Raw genomic sequence first — 20,903 nt, 5'->3', positions numbered from 1 at the left:
CAGTTGGAGTGATATAGGATCCCTGATACGACTCTGACAGGTGACACGTACGTAAGCATCCTGTCTTATCAGCTGCATTCATGCAAGTCCATTGTGCATTCCGACTGACTAGGGCAATTCCAGCAGGACAATGCGACACCCCACACGTCCAGAATAGCTAGTGGCTCCAGGAACACTTCCGCTGGCCACCAAACTCCCTTGACATGAACATTACTCAGCATATCTAGGATGCTTTGCAATGTTCTGTTTCAGAAGAGATTCCACCCCGTCGTAGTCTTATGGATTTATGGACAGCGCTGAAGGATTCACGGCGTCACTTCCCTCCTGCACTACTTCAGACATTAGTCGAGTCCATGCCACGTCGTGTTGCGTGCTCGCTGGGGCCCTGCACGATATTAGGCAGGTGTACCACTCTCTGTGTTTTGCAAAAATAAATCAAAACCGCGGGTAACGATGCTAAATTTTTACTTAAACCTTACCAAAAAGGCAGTTAATTAATATCACGTTTCGATTAGTATTAATAGCTAGGTTTCTGTTCGAAATATTGAAGAAATCTTTTGTTTTCCGGAATAATTATTCTATCACCAACAGTCAATAAAATGAAAGACTTATAATGTGATCAAGACACTATGTTAATTTCTTTCGACATTAAAAAAAACAGCGTTGGACAAAGAAGAAAAAAATTTACGGTTCTTCAAAAAAGTCATTTATGACGAACAAATTACTGATTTCATGAGTTTGCTTCAAATCGTAGTTAAATATAATTATTTCGAGTTCAATAGACAGTTATATCACCAATCAGCTGCTGCCTTAGGCGTTATTTCATATTCTAGGTATGTTGGCGATATTTTCATTATTTATAGAGAACCGAATAAGTGGGACTGATCACCTATACAAAATTTTCAACGAGTTTCATTAAAAAGTTACGTTCACCTGCGAGCTTGAAAACGAATTCCGGCCGCAGGTTCGAATCCTGCCTCGGGCATGGATGTGTGTGATGTCCTTAGGTTAGTTAGGTTTAAGTAGTTAAATCCCATAGTGCTCAGAGCCATCTGAACGAATTCCGCCACTTACGCGCTGCTTAGACCTTACCCCGACAATAGTATATGACAAAATTTCCATTAATACCTTCCCTAAAGAAACTTGCACTGATCAAACAGTACCTTTTACTTCAACATAGCCCCAGCTTCATAAAAAGAAGCTTCCATTCATTCAGTTGTCCATAGAGCTATTTCTATTCCCTTAAACAACGAAAATATTGATTCAGAAATAAATTTGATCAAAAGTATTGCAGTTAATAATGGCTACGAACCCAAAAAAGTAAGTAATATTTTCAACAATAAACGAAGATAGACACAAAGCCCACGCTTTCTACATTGGTACAAGTTTATATGCCAACTAGCTCTGCAGATGATCAAGAAACTGATGAAATGTATGATGAGGTAAGAGAAATTATTCAGGTAGTGAAGGGAGATGAAAGTTTGATAGTCATGAGTGACTGGAATTCAATGGTAGGAAAAGGAAGAGAAGGAAACGTAGTAGGTAAATATGGAGTGGGGCTAAGGAATGAAATAGGAAGCGGCCTCGTACACTTTTGCACAGAGCATAATTTAATCATAGCTAACACTTGGTTCAAGAATCATAAAAGAATGTTGAATAATGGAAGAAGCCTGGAGACACTTACAGGTTTCAGATAGATTATATAATGGTAAGACAGAGATTTAGCAACCAGGTTTTAAATTGTAAGACATTTCCAGGGGCAGATGTGGACTCTGACCACAATCTATTGGTTATGAACTGTAGATTAAAAGTGAAGAAACTGCAAAAATATGGGAATTTAAGGAGATGGGACTTGGATAAACTGACTAAACCAGAGGTTGCACACAGTTTCAGAGAGAGCATAAGGGAACAATTGACAGGAAGCGAGGAAACAAATACAGTAGAAGAAGAATGGGTACCTTTGAGGGATGAAATAGTGAAGACAGCAAACAAGTGGGTAAAAAGACGAGGGCTAATAGAAAACCTTGGGTAACGGAAGAAATATTGAATTTAATTGATGAAAGGAGCAAATATAAAAATGCAGTAAATGAAGCAGGCAAAAAGGAACACAAACGTCTCAAAAATGAGATCGACAGGAAGTGCAAAATGGCTAATCAGGGATGGCTAGAAGACAAATGCAAGGATGTAGAGGCTTATCTCACTAGGGGTAAGATAGATACTGCCCACAGGAAAATTAAAGAGACCTTTGGAGAAAAGAGAACCACTTGTATGAATATCAAGAGTTCAGATGGAAACCCAGTTCTAAGCAAAGAAGGGAAAACAGAAAGCTGGAAGGAGTATATAGAGGGTCTATACAAGGGTGATGTACTTGAGGACAATATTATGAAAATGGAAGAGGATGTAGATGAAGATGAAATGGGAAAGACGATACTGCGTGAAGAGTTTGACAAAGCACTGAAAGACCTGAGTCGAAACAAGGCTCCGGGAGGAGACAACATTCCGTTAGAACTACTGACAGCCTTGGGAGAGCCAGTCTCTACCATCTGGTGAGCAAGATGTATGAAACAGGCGAAATACCCTCAGACTTCAAGAAGAATATAATAATTCCAATCCCAAAGAAAGCAGGTGTTGACATATGTGAAAATTACCGAAGTATCAGTTTAATAAGTCACGGCTGCAAAATACTAACGCGGATTCTTTACAGATCAATGGAAAAACTAGTAGAAGCCGACCTCAGGGAAGATCAGTTTGGATTCCGCAGAAATGTTGGAACACGTGAGGCAATACTGACCTTATGACTTATCTTAGAAGAAAGATTAAGGAAAGGCAAACCTACGTTTCTAGCATTTGTAGACCTAGAGAAAGCTTTTGACAATGTTGACTGTAATACTCTCTTTCAAATTCTGAAGGTGGCATGGGTAAAATACAGGGAGCGAAAGGCTATTTACAATTTGTACAGAAACCAGACGGCAGTTATAAGAGTCGAGGGACATGAAAGGGAAGCAGTGGTTGGGAAGGGAGTGAGACAGGGTTGTGGCCTATCCCCGATGTTATTCAATCTGTATATTGAGCAAGCGGTAAAGGAAAGAAGAGAAAAATTCGGAGCAGATATTAAAGTTCATGGAGAAGAAATAAAAACTTTGAGGTTCGCCGATGACATTGTAATTCTGTCAGAGACAGCAAAGGACTTGGAAGAGCAGTTGAACGGAATGGATGGTGTCTTGAAGGGAGGATATAACATGAACATCAACAAAAGTAAAACGAGGATAATGGAATGTAGTCGAATTAAGGCGGGTGATGCTGAGGGGATTACATTAGGAAATGAGACACTTAAAGTAGTAAAGCAGTTTCGCTGTTTGGGGAGCAAAATAACTGATGATGGTAGAAGTAGAGAGGATATAAAATGAAGACTGGCAATGACAAGGAATGCGTTTCTGTAGAAGAGAAATTTGTTAACGTCGAGTATAGATTTAAGTGTCAGGAAGTCGTTTCTGGAAGTATTTGTATGGAGTGTAGCCATGTATGGATGTGAAACGTGGACGATAAATAGTTTAGATAAGAAGAGAATAGAAGCTTTCGAAATGTGGTGCTACAGAAGAATGCTGAAGATTAGATGGGTAGATCACATAACTAACGAGGAGGTACTGAATATGATTGGGAAGAAGAGGTTTGTGGCACAACTTGTCTAGAAGAAGGGATCGGTTGGTAGGACATTTTCTGAGGCATCAAGGGATCACCAATTTGGTACTGGAAAGCCGCGTGGAGGGTAAAAATCGTAGAGAGGGACCAAGAGATGAATACACTAAGCAGATTCAGAAGGATGTAGGCTGCAGTAGGTACTGGGAGATGAAGAAGCTTGCAAAGGGTAGAGTAGCACGGAGAGCTGCATCAAACCAGTCTCTGCACTGAAGACCACAACAACAACAAGTGTAGCCGTACAGTAAGGGATTTCCTCTCCTTCATATGGACAATATTTTACAGTTATTTACGTTCAAGTTCAACTGCCAGGGCCTGCACCGATCATCAATTCTATGCAGATCGATAGTGTGTTCTGGTGTTGCTACTTTCTTGTAGAGAAACGCATCATCTGCGAACAGTCTTGAAGAACCTCCGACGCTTTCCGCTTGTTCATTTATGTACATGATAAACAGAAGCGCTCCTTCCTCACTTCCTTCGGGTACTCCGGAAATTACCTTTTCATCTGTCGATTTTGTTCCGGTAAGAGCGAGGTGTTGAGTTCTGTTTGTTAGGAAGTCGTGAATCTAGTCGCAGATCAGTGCACGGACCAAGGCTAGATGGGTTCAAAGTCATGGGCTCATACTGCCGAGTCCTTTGTAAATCTGAATCGATTTTTAACCACTAAACTAACATCAAATACCCTCTACATATATACTGCACTAGCCACCAAGCGGTGTGTGGCGGAGGGCACAATTCGCGCCAAAGTCACATTTCTCCCCCTCTGTTCCACTCGCGGATCGCGCGAGGGAAAAACGACTGTCTGAACGCCTCAGTGCGAGCTTTAATTTCCCTTATCTTTGAATGGTGGTCTTTGCGCAATTTGTAAGTTGGTGGTAATAATATATGCTCTAAATCCTCGGCGAAGATCGGATTTCGTAATTTAGTGAGCAGCCACTTCTATTTAGCGCGCCAGCAAATGTGTGCCACCTCAAACTTTCTATGAGATTTGTAACGCTCTCGCGATGGCTAAATGTATCAGTCACGAATCTTGCCGCTCTTCTTTCTCAATCTCTTGAATCAGAGCCAACACATAAGGGTCGCGTACAGACGAACAATACTGGACCAACTAAAGTATTGTAAAAAATTTCGTTTGTTGAAGGACTGCATCGCTTCAGGACTCTACCATTAGACCGCAATGTAGAGTTCGCCTTACCCGTTACTTGTGTAATCTGATCATTCCATTTGAGATCATTTCGAATAGTCACACCCAGATACTTGACGGACGTTACCGCTTCCAAAGACTGGGCATTTATTTAGTAAGTAATGGGGATTTTCGCCTTGTTATACGCAGTAGGTTACACTTACTAATATTCAGAGGTAACTGCCAGAAATTACACATTATTTTCTGCAAATCCTCATTGATTTGTTCACAACTTTCGTGTGATACTACTTTCCTGTAGAGTACAGCATCATCGGTGTGGTGTCACCGCCAGACACCACACTTGCTAGGTGGTAGCCTTTAAATCGGCCGCTTTCCACTAGTACATGTCTGACCCGCGTGTCGCCACTGTCAGTGATCGCAGACCGAGCGCCACCACAAGGCAGGTCTAGAGAGACAGACTAGCACTCGCCCAGTTGTACGGACGACTTTGCTAGCGACTACACTGACGAAGCTTTTCTCTCATTTGCCGAGAGACAGTTAGAATAGCCTTCAGCTAAATCCATGGCTATGACCCAGCAAGGCGCCATTAGCATTATATTGCATTTATCTAGAGAGAGTCTCACTTGTATCATCAAGAACGCTGTATACAAATGATGGATTAAAGTTAAGTATTCCAGCAGCTACGTACTTTTCTTTATAGCATTCATTACGTGTCCTGTTTCAGACCTAACGCCCGCCTGCGTGAGTTAGCGCGTGCATCTTGGCCGCCTCTTTCAATTAGTGTACGTAGTGTTGGGAAGTCTGCCGACACTACAATCGGCAAACAGTCTAATGCCGCTGTTAACACCATCAACCAGATCGTTTATGTAAATCATAAAAAGCAGCGGACCTATTACGATGCCCTGGGGCACACCAGAAATTACGCTTGTTTCTGTTGAAGTCACCCCATGCAGAAAACTGTTAGGAAACTTTCTATCCAACCGTATATGTCACCGGATAGACCATAAGAGCGCACTTTTTGTAGCAAGCGACACTGCGGAACTGAGTCGAAGGCCTTTGGAAAGTCAAGAAATATGGCATCAACCAGGGAGCCGGTATCTAGAGCCTGTTGTATATCACGCACAAAGAGGGACAGCTGTGCCTCGCACGACCGCTGTTTCCTGAAACAGTGCTGGTTTCTGCAGATCAGCTTCTCAGAGTCTAGAAAGGTCATTATGTCTGAACACAAAATATGTTCCACGATTCTACAACAAATCGGTGTCAGTGAAATTGGCCGGTAATTATGTGCATCCGATTTTTTACCCTTTTTATAGATTGCTATGATCTGGGCCTTCTTCCAGTCCCGTGGAACTTTCCGCTGTTCCAGTTCCAGCTCCGATAGATCATGGATCAGTTTCATTTCGCTATTTCCTTCCTTCTTGGTGCTTCACGCTTTTCTCAGGCAGTGCAATAGACTTATTTTGGTCAGGAATGCCCTCTTTGCCTAAGCTAGTCTGCTGCTTGAGTCTCTGTTCTTTCGTACATGGTGTGTTATTTTGCTTCCATTGTAGCAGAATTCCTTACCTTCATCTACTTCATGGTCCCCAATTTTGATGTGAAGTGCATCGCTAATCTCTTTCCTGCTACTGCTCCTTTCTTTGATCTTTCTTTGCTTTACTCTCTGTCCATAGTGTGTACTCACTAGACTGTCGATTCCATTCAACAGCTTTTGTAATTCTTTTTCGCTTTCAGTGAGAGCAGCAATGTTATCAACGAATTTCTGTGCAACTCTTGGACATTTCTTTTGTTTCCATCTTCTTCGTATACACTGATCAGCGAGAACAATATGACCACCGACCTACTATCGATATAAACCCGTCCAGGTGGTAGCAGCGGCACCTGGCGAAGAAAGAATGCTAATCTGACACACGCACCATGCATCTAGTATGAGGGGCGTTTGAAAAGCCCGTGCAAAAATAAAAACTACCTACGTGTTTGGGGTAAACCTTTTTTATTTTTCGACATAGTCTCCTTTTAGACTTACACACTTCGTCCGACGCTGTTCTAATTTGTTCATCCCTTCCGAATAATAGGAATTATCCAAGTCTGCGAAATACCTATTAGTTGCTGCAATCACATCGTTTGAATAAAATATTTGGCCCAGCAGCCATTTCTTCAAATTGGGGAACAAATAGTCGTCCGAGGGAGCCAAGTCTGGAGAATAGGGGGGGATGTGAAATGAGTTGGAATCCTACTTCCATTAATTTTGCAACCACAACTGCTGAGGTGTGTGCTGGTGCATTGTCGTGATGGAAATTTTGCGATCCAATCGCCGACGTTTTTCTTGCAGCTCGGTTTTCAGACGGTCCAATAACGATGAATAATATGCACCTGTAACAGTTTTACCCTTTTCCAGGTAGTCGATGAGGATTATCTCTTGCAAATCCCAAAAGACAGTCCCCAAAAACTTTCCGGCTGAAGGAAAGATTCTCCCTTGGTAACCCATTGTTTAGATTGTTATTTGGCCTCAGGAGTATAGTAATGTATCCATGTTTCATCCACAGTGACGAAACGACACTTAAAGTCCTGCGGATTCTTCCTGAACAGCTGCAAACCATCCTTGCAACACTCCACACGATTCCGTTTTTGGTCAAGCGTGAGCAATCGCAGAACCCATCTTGCGGATAGCTTTTTTTTTTTTTTTTTTTTTTTTACTTTATGGTTATTGTAAAACCTGTACAAATCAGGTAGGCTGGCAGCGGCACACTACGCCGCTCTTCAGCCATAGCATTTACAATAGTATAAGAACGGAGAATGATAGTGAACAAAGTGACGGGCAAAAGAGAGAGGTCACAGAGACACAAAAAACACGTAGTCGTTCACACGTGGCGATAACAACACTGAAAACACGTTGGCACGGCGCACAGAACACTGATGAATCCGACGGCACAAGTGAATGTAGTAGTGGGACGGCGGACACCAAAAAACACTAAACGACGTCACACACACGAGACACAGAAGGCGATGACCTCCGGCGCGCGAAAGTCCACTATGCGTATGCGAGTCCAGGGCACTGCCAAGAGAGGAGGAGGAGGAGGAAGGGGAGTGGGAGAGCGAGAGGGGAGAGAAGTGATGCCATGGGGGGGGAGAGGGGGGAGGGAGGAAGGGGGAGAGGAAGCCCGGGGGTAGAGGGGGGAGGGAGGGGACGGGGAAAAGGAAAAAGAAGGGAAGAGAAGAGAAGGGAGGGAGGGTGCCAAAAGGAAAGGACACCGGAAGTGGGGGGCGGGGCAGGGTCAAAGTTGATAGTAGCGGTAGATGGAGGGGACGAGGACAACATCAGGGAGAGGGAGCTGGCGGAAGCCACTTTGGGAGAGGGTAAGGAGGGTGGAGAGATGGAGACCGGGCGGGACGTGGGAATACAGGTGCGGCAGCGGGCGGGGACGGGAGAGGATCGGGGATACGAGCGGGTGAGGAGGATCAAGTTTACGGGAGGTGTACAGGATCCGTATCCTTTCAAGGTGGATAGCTTTCTCATGTCCAAATGTTTATGCAAACATTATGTACGTGTTCATTCGAGATGCCCACAGCACTAGCAATCTCACGCACCTTAACTCTTCAGTCATTCATCACCATCTCGTGGATTTCATCAATGATTTCTGGAGTCGTAACCTCCACAGGGCGTCCAGAACGTTCAGCATCACTTGTGCCCATATGGCCACTCCGAAAATTTTGACACCACTTATAAACTGTTCTAATCGAAGGTGCAGAGTCACCATAATGTTTATCAACCTTCTCTTTAGTCTCCTGAGGTGTTTTGTCTTTCATAAAGTAATGTTTAATCACCGCACAAAATTCTTTTTCTTCCTTGATTCACACGAATGCCAAACACAAAGAAATAGACCAATATGGCTGAAGCTTTATGTGCGTTCTATCCAAAGATGCTGCTAACTAAACGAAACTTCGATACGCGCCGGTGGCGCCATCTCTCGGACTTTGCACGGACTTTTCAAACGCCCCTCGTATTTCTGTTACCCGTCTTCCGCTGCCTCCGTTCTCAAGCGCAATGTCAGAACAAAGGACAGGTGGTAGGGACAGAGCATCGAGTGACATTATACTGAGTGCACATCCGTAAATTACCTCGAGCAATTAAACAGAGAACCGACTCGTGGAGATAACACCTTGGACCTACTGATAACAAACAGACCCGAACTTTTCGACTCTGTAAGTGCAGAACACGGAATCAGTGATTATAAGGCCGTTGCAGCATCCCTGAATATGGAAGTTAGAAGGAATATAAAAAAAGGGAGGAAGGTTTATCTGTTTAGTAAGAGTAATAGAAGGCAGATTTCAGACTACCTAACAGTCAAAACGAAAATTTATGTTCCGACACTGACAATGTTGAGTGTTTATGGAAAAAGTTCAAGGCAAACGTAAAATGCGTTTTAGACAGGTACATGCCGAGTAAAGCTGTGAGGGACGGGAAAAACCCACCGTGGTTCAACAACAAAGTTAGGAAACTACTGCGAAAGCAAAGAGAGCTTCAAATGATAATTAAATGGACACCCTAGCTGCAAACAGGCGTTGATGCACTTCATTGGGGACATGTTCAAAATGTGTGCCCCAACCGGGACTCGAACCCGGGATCTCCTGCTTACATGGCAGACGCTCTATCCATCTGAGCCACCGCGGGCACAGAGGATAGTGCGTCTGCAGGGACTTATCCCGTGCACACTCCGCGTGAGATCCACATTCCCAACATGTCCACACCACTATATTCGTAGTGCGCCTAATAGATGCTTGCCCATCATACTCATTACTCGTGGCAGATTGATCTACGACGTCCCGTACGAATCGGGCATAGCGTGTGCGTTCGCACAAGAAGGTCAATGGCCGGGATCTCCTCTATCCATCTGAGCCACCGCGGGGAGCGTGCAAGGGATAAGTCCCTGCAGACGCAATATCCTCTGTGCCCGCGGTGGCTCAGATGGATAGAGCGTCTGCCATGTAAGCAGGAGATCCCGGGTTCGAGTCCCGGTAGGGGCACACATTTTCAACATGTCCCCAATGAAGTACATCAACGCCTGTTTGCAGCTAGGGTGCCATTTAATTATCATTTCATTTCTAGCAAAGCTGCATGGTCATACACGGTAACTGTTCTTTCAGGAACAGATACTTCCATCATACAGAGTTTAAAAAAAAAAAAAAAAAAAAGAGAGAGAGAGAGCTTCACTCCAAGTGTAAACGCAGCCAAAATCTCTCAGACAAACAGAAGCTAAACGATGTCAAAGTTAGCGTAAGGAGGGCTATGCGTGAAGCGTTCAGTGAATTCGAAAGTAAAATTCTATGTACCGACATGACAGAAAATCCTAGGAAGTTCTGGTCTTACGTTAAATCAGTAAGTGGCTCGAAGCAGCATATCCAGACACTCCGGGATGATGATGGCATTGAAAAAGAGGATGACAGGCGTAAAGCTGAAATACTAAACACCTTTTTCCAAAGCTGTTTCACAGAGGAAGACCGCACTGCAGTTTCTTCTCTAAATTCTCGCACAAATGAAAAAATGGCTGACATCGAAATAAGTGTCCAAGGAATGGAAAAGCAACTGGAATCACTCAATAGAGGAAAGTCCACTGGACCTGACGGGATACCAATTCGATTCTACACAGAGTACGCGAAAGAACTTGCCCCCCTTCTAACAGCCGTGTACCGCAAGTCTCTAGAGGAACGGAGGGTTCCAAATGATTGGAAAAGAGCACAGGTAGTCCCAGTCTTCAAGAAGGGTCGTCGAGCAGATGCGCAAAACTATAGACCTATATCTCAGAAGTCGATCTGTTGTAGAATCTTAGAACATGTTTTTTGCTCGCGTATCATGTCGTTTTTGGAGACCAGCAATCTACTCTGTAGGTATCAACATGGATTCCGGAAACAGCTGTCGTGTGAGACCCAACTCGCTTTATTTGTTCACGAGACCCAGAAAATATTAGATACAGGCTCCCAGGTAGATGCTATTTTCCTTGACTTCCGGAAGGCGTTCGATACAGTTCCGCACTGTCGCCTGATAAACAAAGTAAGAGCCTACGGAATATCAGACCAGCTGTGTGGCTGGATTGAAGAGTTTTTAGCAAACAGAACACAGCATGTTGTTATCAATGGAGAGACGTCTACAGACGTTAAAGTAACCTCTGGCGTGCCACAGGGGAGTGATATGGGACCATTGCTTTTCACAATATATATAAATGACCCAGTAGATAGTGTCGGAAGTTCCATGCGGCTTTTCGCGGATGATGCTGTAGTATGCAGAGAAGTTGCAGCATTAGAAAATTGTAGCGAAATGCAGGAAGGTCTGCAGCGGATAGGCACTTGGTGCAGGGAGTGGCAACTGACCCTTAACATAGACAAATGTAATGCCTTGCGAATACATAGAAAGAAGGATCCTTTATTGTATGATTATATGATAGTGGAACAAACACTGGTAGCAGTTACTTCTGTAAAATATCTGGGAGTATGCGTGTGGGACGATTTGAAGTGGAATGATCATATAAAATTAATTGTTGCTAAGGTGGGTACCAGGTTGAGATTCATTGGGAGAGTGCTTAGAAAATGTAGTCCATCAACAGAGGAGGTGGCTTACAAAACACTCGTTCGACCTATACTTGAGTATTGCTCATCAGTGTGGGATCCGTACCAGATCGGGTTGACGGAGGAGATAGAGAAGATCCAAAGAAGAGCGGCGCGTTTCGTCACAGGGTTATTTGGTAAGCGTGATAGCGTTACGGAGATGTTTAGCAAACTCGAGTGGCAGACTCTGCAAGAGAGGCGCTCTGCATCGCGGTGTAGCTTGCTGTCCAGGTTTCGAGAGGGTGCGTTTCTGGATGAGGTACCGAATATATTGCTTCCCCCTACTTATACCTCCCGATGAGATCACGAATGTAAAATTAGAGAGATTAGAGCGCGCACGGAGGCTTTCCGGCAGTTGTTTCTCCCGCGAACCATACGCGACTGGAACAGAAAAGGGAGGTAATGACAGTGGCACGTAAAGTGCCCTCCGCCACACACCGTTGGGTGGCTTGCGGAGTATAAATGTAGATGTAGATGTAGAACTGCCTATCTGATACCTTTTCTAAAGCCAAACCGACCGCCAGCCAGCAGATGGTTGCAATTACTTAGTGACAGTATTTTGGAAACCTGTGACTTTGTAACGATACATGGCAAGTTGATCCGCCTTTTTCCGTTGTGTTTCAGGCACAACAACAACATAGGGCGCAGCGGGCGCTGGAGCGAGAACAACGGGAGCTGGACCGCGAGATGAGGGAGATGGAGTACCAACAACAACAACAGCAGCAACAACTCCAGCAGCAGCAACAACAGCAGTACCAGCAACAACAGCAGCGGGAGTGCAGGTCCTCATCGCTCCAGTCCATGTGAGTCACGCCCTTCATCTTCTAGTCACCAGTTTTTAAAGGAAAACAAGTGTTGCCATCTTTGCCCCACACCACTGTATCCCTCGTGCTTGATATTTCCCAACTACGCAGATGTTTTTATTCCAGATGTAAATTTTCTGTATGGTAAGCGACCTTGTAGATCCAGTGTGGCATGCGTACTGTAAGACCTTCGGTACACACACCATCAGATTATTTGACATGTCGCTCTAACGAAGTAGAGCGACATGTCTCGTGGTCTAATCGTGGCGTGTTTATCTTCTGCTGTTAGGTCAGACGTTAGAAATGCCACTTGCACGCTTAGAGTAGCGGATTGACGGTGACCAACTTTAAACAGAACTTGATTAATTTTCACACACATTTATTAAAATAATAAAAATCATAGATATTACATAACTTGATTCTGGATGCTGTTTAGAATTGACAATCTGAAGTTCCTTTGGTCTTGGTACGTTAATCTGATTCTCACATATTTCTGATACTTGACAAAGGTGTCTAGTCATTTATCTTCATGGCTATGTACAGGAATATGGTAATCTTATTAGGCGCAGACTGAAACTTGACTGCAGACTAATGCAGACTGACTAATCAGAGGTCTGTACACTCGTTATAATACTTCGCGCGTTCACGTATCACAGCGCGAGTGTGATCCGCGAGGAGAAAAGGTTCTACGTTAGCAGCGATCTCATTACCTGCATTACATATTAATACGCGGATCGGCGGAAGCAGAATTTGGTCCGTCTCTAAGGCAGCGCCATCTCGTAGTGCGGAGACGGACGAGTGCTGCACCTGCGCTGTTGTGCTTAGCGGGGCGCGCTCTGGTGGGGAAGTTGTGTACGCGCTGACTACGCGGAACTATGTACACAACATCCAGGAAACAGCATCAGACTTCCTAACAGTCCATTCTCTAACAGGTATCTTTCAACCGCTACGGTGGGACACGACACGTGGAAGATCTGTTTCCAGAATCAGATTTTCACTCTGCAGCGGAGTGTGCACCCATATGAAACTTCCTGGCAGATTAAAACTGTGCGCCGGACCGTTGCCTCTCGAATTTTCATATCAGCGCACACTGCGCTGCAGAGTGAAAATCTCATCCTGGAAACATCCTCCAAGGCTGTGCCTAAGCCATGTCTCTGTAATAACCTTTCTCCAGGAGATCTAGTTCTGTAAGGGTCGCATAAAAGCTTCTGTGAAGTTTGGAAGGTACAAGACGAGGTAATGGCAGAACTGAAGCTGTGAGGACAGGCTGTGAGTCGTGCTTCGGTAGCTGAGATGGTAGACTACTTGCCTGCAAAAGTCAAAGGTCTCGAGTTTGAGTCAGGAAATACTTTTCTCAGACATACAACCAGTTTTTCCCCCAGAGGCAGTGGGAATAAGTTGCGAATTCACTTACAAAAACATAATAAATGTAAGTATGTAGCGAAGATTAATCAGATTCCTTTAAAAAAAATAGTAAGGAAATGGTTAACAAGACGCACTGACATTTCTTGTTTGCTGGATTGTTTGTGGACAATATGTGAAAAAACACTCGTAGGATCATGTTGCCAGTGGATGGAAGGGCAATCTGTGAACGTTGTAAGGGCTCAAGCCAGGCTCGTGTAGACGCAGTTATCCGAAAGGGGCAGAATGCGGAAGACGTCATGTACAAATACAGAGGAAAAAATCATTACAATTACAGAAAAATTGGATGATTTATTCAAGAGAAAGAGTTTCCCAAATTGAGCAAGTCAGTAACGTGTTGGTCCACCTCTGTCCATTAAACAAGCAGCTATGCAGCTTGGCGTTGATTGATAGTTGTTGGATGATCCCCAGATGGACATCGCGCCAAATTCTGTCTAATTCGCACATTAGATCATCAACACTACGAGCTGATTGGCGGACCCTGCCCATAATGCTCCAAACGCTGTCAATTGAGGAAAGATCCGGCGACCTTGGTGGTCAAGGTAGAGTTTGGCAATCGTATAATGTGCGCAGTCAAGTTGGTATCCCCCGCTGTCTGGGGCATCTCTAGGCACTTCATCGGCCCGGAATCTCGTTCACTGGTTAAAATTGTCTTCAGTGATAAGCCCCACTTCAAACTGAGCTGCGATGATCAACGGAAACGTTTCTGGAGACGCCCCGTACATCGGTGGGGTATCAACCTGACTGTTGCAAGTCGTATGGCCCAAGAAACAGGTGTGATGGTGTGGGGTGCCACTTCTTTTCATAGCAGGAGCCTTTTGGTTGTCATCCGCTGCATCCTCACACCACAACGGTAAGTCGATGATACACTACGCCACCTTTTGTTGACATTCATGGCGAGCCATCATGGGCTTACATTTCAGCAAGATAATACCAGACCGCACACGGCGAGAGTTTCTAGTGCTTCTCTCCGTGCTTGACAAACCCTACCTTGGATAGCGAGATCGTCGGATCTCTCCCCAACTGAGAAAGTTTGGAGCATTGTGGACATGGCCATCCAACCAGAGTTTTCGCCGGCTGGACAGAATTTGGCACGATTTCCCTCAGGAGAGCAATCAACAATTCTATCAATCTTTGCCAAGCAGAAATACTGCTTGCATAAGGGTCAGAGGTTGACCAATGCGTTTTTGACTTTTTCAATTTGTGAAGCTCTTTCGCGTGAACAAAATCATCCAACCTTTCTGAAACCACAATAGTTTGTTTATCTACACATGCACATCATATTTACCTATTTCCGCCGCTTTGGATAATTCCTTCGTGGTGAGCCGTTTTAGAGCCCATTATTATTATTATTGTTGTTGTTATTCTATGCATCAGTTACAGCAAAAGAATTTGTATTTAACTAAAAAGTACAGATATGCAACTACACTCGTGCTCATAAAATAAGGATAATTCTGACACACGGTGAAACAACGTTCTGGTGGGCGTTTTTTGGGTTTAAATCACCTCTGGGTGTGACCACGCGGTGTATCTGACCTGCGGTCGTCACACGGTGGCGCTGGCAGCAGTCCACATACGCAGAGGTGTGTTGGTGCTGTCAGAGTACGGTGCAGCCAGTAAGTGTGCAGACGTTTTTAGACGTGCTAATGGTGACTGTGTGTTGAAAATGGCTCAAAGACCACATATTGGTGACGTTATGAGGGGTAGAATACCAGGGCGACTGGAGGCTGGTCAAACACAGCAGGTCGTAGCACGGGCCCTCCTTGTGCCACAGTGAGATCTCAAGATTTGGGCAACGATTCCAGCAGGCAGGAAACGTGTCCAGGCGCTACATTACAGGAAGTCCGCAGTGTACAACAGCACAAGAAGACCGACATCTCACCATCAGTGACCGCAGACGGCCACAGAGTACTGCATGTAGCCTCGCTTGGGACCTTACCACAGCCACTGGAACAGTTGTCTCCAGACACACAGTCTACAGACGACTGAACAGACACGATTTATTCGTCCAGAAACCTGCAAGGTGCATTCCACTGACCCCTGATCACACGAGAGCCCGTAATGCCTGGTGTGAAGAACACAGTATATGGTCATTGGAACAGTGGCCCCAGGTTATGTTCACGGACGAGTCCAGGTATAGTCTGAACAGTGATTCTCGCCGGGTTTTCATCTGGTGTGAACCAGGAACTAACCCCTTAATGCCCTTGAAAGGGACCTGTATGGAGGTCGTGGTTTTATGGTGTGGGGTGGGATTATGGTTGGTGCACGTACACCCCTGCATGTCTTTGACAGAGGAACTGTAACAGGTCAGGTGTATCGGGACGTCATTTTGCACCAGTATGTCCGCCTCTTCAGGGGTGCAGTGGTTCCCACCTTCCTCCTGGCGGAAGATAACGCACGGCCACACCGAGCTGCCATTGTGGAGGAGTACCTTGAAACAGAAAAAATCAAACGAATGGAGTGGCCTGCCTGTTCTCCAGACCTAAACCCCATCTGTCACGTCTGGGATGCTCTCGGTCGACGTATCGCTGCACGTCTTCGAACCGCTACGACACTTCAGGAGCTCCGACAGGCACTGGTGCAAGAATGGGAGGCTATACCCCAGCAGCTGCTCGACCACCTGATCCAGAGTATGGCAACCCTGTGTACGTGGGCACGGTGATCATATCTCGTATTGATGTCGGGGTACATGCGCAGGAAACAGTGGCGTTTTGTAGCACATGTATTTCGGGACGGTTTTCTCAACTTATCACCAATACCGTGGACTTAAAGATCTGTGTCGTGTGTGTTCCCTATGTGGCTATGCTATCAGCGCCAGTTTTGTGTAGTGCCACGTTGTGTGGCACCACATTCCGCAATTATCCTTAATTTATGAGCATCAGTGTATTTGACCTGTATAAACATGCAACGGCGCAGAGTATACAAAAATGTCGGAACACTCAGTTCAGCGGAGTGCCTCATGGGATGCTTCATGTAAATTCCACCAGCGAAATGCGTGTCTGAGCATTCATTTACAATGCGGCCCATTATCCGAATGTCAGCCCAGTTACAGGTACTGTCCATTGCGAAAGCTCCATTTGTGCGTCTTGTTTATTTCAACGTACCCTCTCCAGTCCGGAATCTACTGAGCTGTACCCCACACCTCCCTAGTACAATGAAAGCCTAAGGTGTCTTGTCAGTAAGTCTGTGGTTCCGGGTTCTCGTGGCTTGCCAATCACGTTTCCGCTCAGCGTTGCGGTTGAACCAAATGGACACCTATTGACTCCTACTTCATATGCTGCTGTTCTGGATTTGAGGCAGCGAGAGTAAACCTCTGTGCAGAGGGATTGATTCTTTTTTTTAGAAACTCGCAGGCCAAATTTTGTAGAGAGCCATCCTTCGACGAAGATGAGCTGGACAGCTGTTCGATAGTGTTAGTAGCCATTGCGTAGCCCTAGATTTGACTGCGCCGCTATTGGTTCTCATAGCTGCGTTCAAATGAAAGTCAGCTATCTTGACAAGAGCGCTGCGATTCCAAACTGGTGCCCAATATCCTGCTCCAGAGTGTACCAACGCAAGGGATCCTCCACAGAGAACTGATGTTTTTGCTCCTCGTGTACTGCCCCTCCACTCACGTTTGTACCTCCTTAATTTGTCGGAATGGTGTTTGCCGTACGTCAGCGTATTGTCTAATGTGACGCTAAGGTGTTTTGGCTTATCGCTGCACTTGACTAGGTGGAGAGGGCCGAACCGTGGTCTATCAAATGTACAGTTCGGCTTTTTAACAACTGAAAATACTATATTCTCTTTTCCCTGTGAGGTACTGGATGGGCTAAACAAGAGGTTTTGAACGCTTGGCATATTTTTTTTTATTTAACTAAGGCATTTGATTGTGTTGTTCACAAAATATTGCTCCAGAAGTTGGACCATTACGGAATACCGGAGTAGCTCACAATTAGTTCACCTCTTACTTTAGCAACAGGCAGCAAAAGGTCATTATTCACAATATTGATAACGGCTGCGATGTGGGGTCTGAGTGGGGTACTGTCAAGTGGGGGGTGCCCCAGGGATCAGTGTTGGGGCCACTCCTGTTCCTTGTTTATATAAATGATATGCCTTATAGTATTACAGATAACTCTAAAATATTTCTGTTTGCTGATGACACTAGCTTGGTAGTAAAGCATGTTGTGTGCAACATTGGCTCAGTTTCAAACAGTGCAGCACATGACCTCAGTTCAAGGCTTGTAGAAAATAAACTAACGTTAAATCGAAGTAAGACTCAGTTTTTATAGTTTCTAACACACAATTCAACAAAACCTGACGTTTTAATTTCACAGAACAGTCATATGATTAGTGTAACAGAACAGTTCAAATTTCTAGGTGTTGAGGTAGATAGTAAGCTTTCGTGGAAAGCCCAGGATCTTGTTCAAAGACTTACTACTGCTATTTCTACTATTCCAACGGTATCAGAAGTGAGTGATCTATCGACACAAAAATTAGTCTACTTTGCTTATTTTCATTCGCTTATGTCGTATGGTATTGTATTTTGGGGCGACTCTTCCCATTCTAGAAGGATATTTTTGGCTGAGAAACGGACGGTTCGGGCAATAAGTGGTGTGAGTTCACGAACCTCTTGTCGACCCCTGTTCACGAGTCTAGGTATTTTGACATTGGCCTCTCAATATGTATATTCCTTATTGTTGTTTCTTGTTACCAAAGTTTATTCCCAAGAATAAGCAGCTTTCACTCAGTTAATACTTGGCAGAAATGAAACCTGCATTTGGATCGGACTTCCTTAACTCTTGTACAGAAAAGGTGTGCAATATACTGCTGCATCCATTTTCAATAAGCTACCACTCGAATTCAAAAATCTTAGCAGTAATCCACGCGCTTTCAAATCGAAACTGAAGAGTTTCCTCATGGGTCAGTACTTCTAGTCCGTCGAGGAATTCCTTGAAAAATTAAGCTGATTCTTATTGTATTGCTGATAGCGTTTACTTAAACTTATGGACCGACTCTTTTCAGGTTGATGAGGATTTAATTTTATCTGTTATTACTTTTATGTTGTAATTTCATGTACTGACGCGTTCCATGACCTTGGAGATTTGCTCCTCGATTTGGTCCTACGGAACTTGACGTGTAAATAAATAAAAAAATCATCCTTGCTGATGCTATACGATTAGAGGGGTGGAAAACACGTACTTCTGTTTCAGAAACATTAGTCTCCACGTCGTAAAATATTCATAAAATTCGGTAAGGCCGTTTTTTAGGTGTTCGTGACATGCAGAAAGATCTTCACTCTCACAGGAAATTGCAAGGTCATATGCATACTCGAATTTCCGACCGATCACGTTCGGCAGCTCTGCTCTCCAGAGACTGAATTACCCTGGAGCAACAACAGAGCCTTGAAGTAAGCCACCACTGAATAAATGTCAGCTCACCTTACTTACACCTTGGTGTACTTTGCCCAACATGTATCTAATAAATGAGATTATTCTGAGCTGTCTGACGTTTGTTTGTAATTACTAGTCTATTACTAACGCTGTGATTTTGATTCAGTTCTGTTTTAAACTCAGTCTGAGAAGCTCATGCCGCAGTTGGAGCAGTACTGCAAGAACCGGGTGGAGATGTTAAAAATCTGTTATTCTGAAAGTGAGATAATAATTTTCTGTATCTAAGATTCACGGAACCGTGTTTTCCGTTTGTTCTGTTTAATAATAACTGATTGGATGCATGTTACGAATTTCAGCAAATATGAAATAACAGATGTGTGTTTGTTTGACAGCTGGAGAAAACAGTTCAGTTTGGTTAAGGTATTTAAAAGAAAAGAGAATATAACTATTTGACGGATAAAAGAAGGATATAAAAACGGGGGAAAAAGGGGGCAGCAGGAATTTGAGATGTATTTGTTTGAGGAGATCACTTTCATCCATACGGCGGGTAAAAAACTATGTGTAGAAAATTTTAGAATTTTCACAGGGTGCAAAAAGAAAAACTGCTTTTCTCATTTCCGCACTAGGTTTCCTTGAAGGGATTGACACTGGACTTTCTTTAGGCCGATTTTCAGAGCTGTTTTGACTGCTGTATGTCCTACAATTTGTCAGCTGAATCTGATTTGCAACAGCATTACATCTTACTGCTACACTATGTCATCAAAAGTATCGGGATACCTGGCTGTAAATGACTTCAAAGTTCGTGGCACAGTCCATCGGTAACGCTGGAATTCAGTATGGTGTTGGCCCAACCTTAGCCTTGATGACAGCTTCCACTCTCGCAGGCAAACTTTCTATCAGCTGCTGGAAGGTTTCTTGGGAAATGGCAGCCCATTCTTCGCGGAGTGCTGCACTGAGGAGAGGTATCGATGTCGGTCGGTGGGGCGTGGCGCGAAGTCGGCGTTCCAAAACATCCCAAAGGTGTTCTATAGGATTCAGATCAGGACTCTGTGCAGGCCAGTCCATTAGACGGATGCTGTTGACGTGTAACCACTCTACCACAGGCCGTACATTACGAATAGGTGCTCGAACGTGTTGAAAGATGCAGTCGCCATCCGCGAATTGCTCTTCAACAGTGAGAAGCAAGAAGGTGCTTAAAACATCATTGTAGGCCTGCGCTGGGATAGTGGTGATAGTGCCACGCCATCAACAGGGTAGTGTACCTGGATATGCTACAACAATTATTCATACCACGGATCGACGGGGATGACCGAGAACGAAATGTGTACTTCGCTCAAGATGGTGCACCACTGTACTACCTTTCTGACGCCCGGGATTTTCTCAGTGACCGCTTTCCAGGTCAATGGATTGGCCGTGATGCACCGACTGCATGGCCCCCACGTTCCCCAGAAAGGGGCACCACTCGATTTTTTTATGGGAATTCATCAAGGATATCGTGTTTGTACCCCCTGTGCCGCCTTCTCTACCTGAACCTAGGGGAAGAATTTTTTTTTTTCCTTTATTGATTTTCAATTCCCCCCGAAGGGGGCGGGCTGGCAGCAGCTTAATACGCTGCTCTACAGCCTACAGACTTTTTTAAAAACGGAAGAAGAAAAGAAGCAAGAAAAACAGGCGATAAAACGGTGACTTAAAGTGTAAAATGGCGGAAAAATGCGGAAAGTTAAAACAGAAAGCAAAAGGGGTTGGCAATGTTAATAAAAAACACAGGAATCAGACAAGTAACATAGTAGACACACAATTAAAAACATGGTGACAGTCTGGTTTCTGTTTGCAAGAGATACAAAATCACACCCAGCGACAGTATGATGG

The 20,903-nt window shown here is 44.5% G+C and overlaps 1 protein-coding gene and 1 non-coding gene across 2 annotated transcripts in view; one reads left to right on the top strand and one right to left on the bottom strand.

Annotated features, from left to right (window-relative positions):
• Window positions 1-20,903, top strand: part of LOC124719628 (voltage-gated potassium channel subunit beta-2) — a 1,342,624-nt gene that overhangs the window by 688,372 nt on the left and 633,349 nt on the right. Inside the window, exon 4 of the mRNA XM_047244844.1 lies at window positions 12,062-12,240. Within this exon, the coding sequence (XP_047100800.1) occupies window positions 12,062-12,240 (179 nt within the window). The remainder of the gene's footprint in view (window positions 1-12,061; window positions 12,241-20,903) is intronic.
• Window positions 9,436-9,510, bottom strand: Trnat-ugu. Its single transcript has one exon. It is a non-coding gene; the product is annotated as a tRNA-Thr (tRNA).

This window comes from Schistocerca piceifrons, chromosome 11 (genome assembly GCF_021461385.2).
Source record: "Schistocerca piceifrons isolate TAMUIC-IGC-003096 chromosome 11, iqSchPice1.1, whole genome shotgun sequence".
In the NCBI taxonomy this organism is placed as follows: Eukaryota; Metazoa; Arthropoda; class Insecta; order Orthoptera; family Acrididae; genus Schistocerca; species Schistocerca piceifrons.
This window is presented reverse-complemented; position numbering and strand designations above follow the sequence as displayed.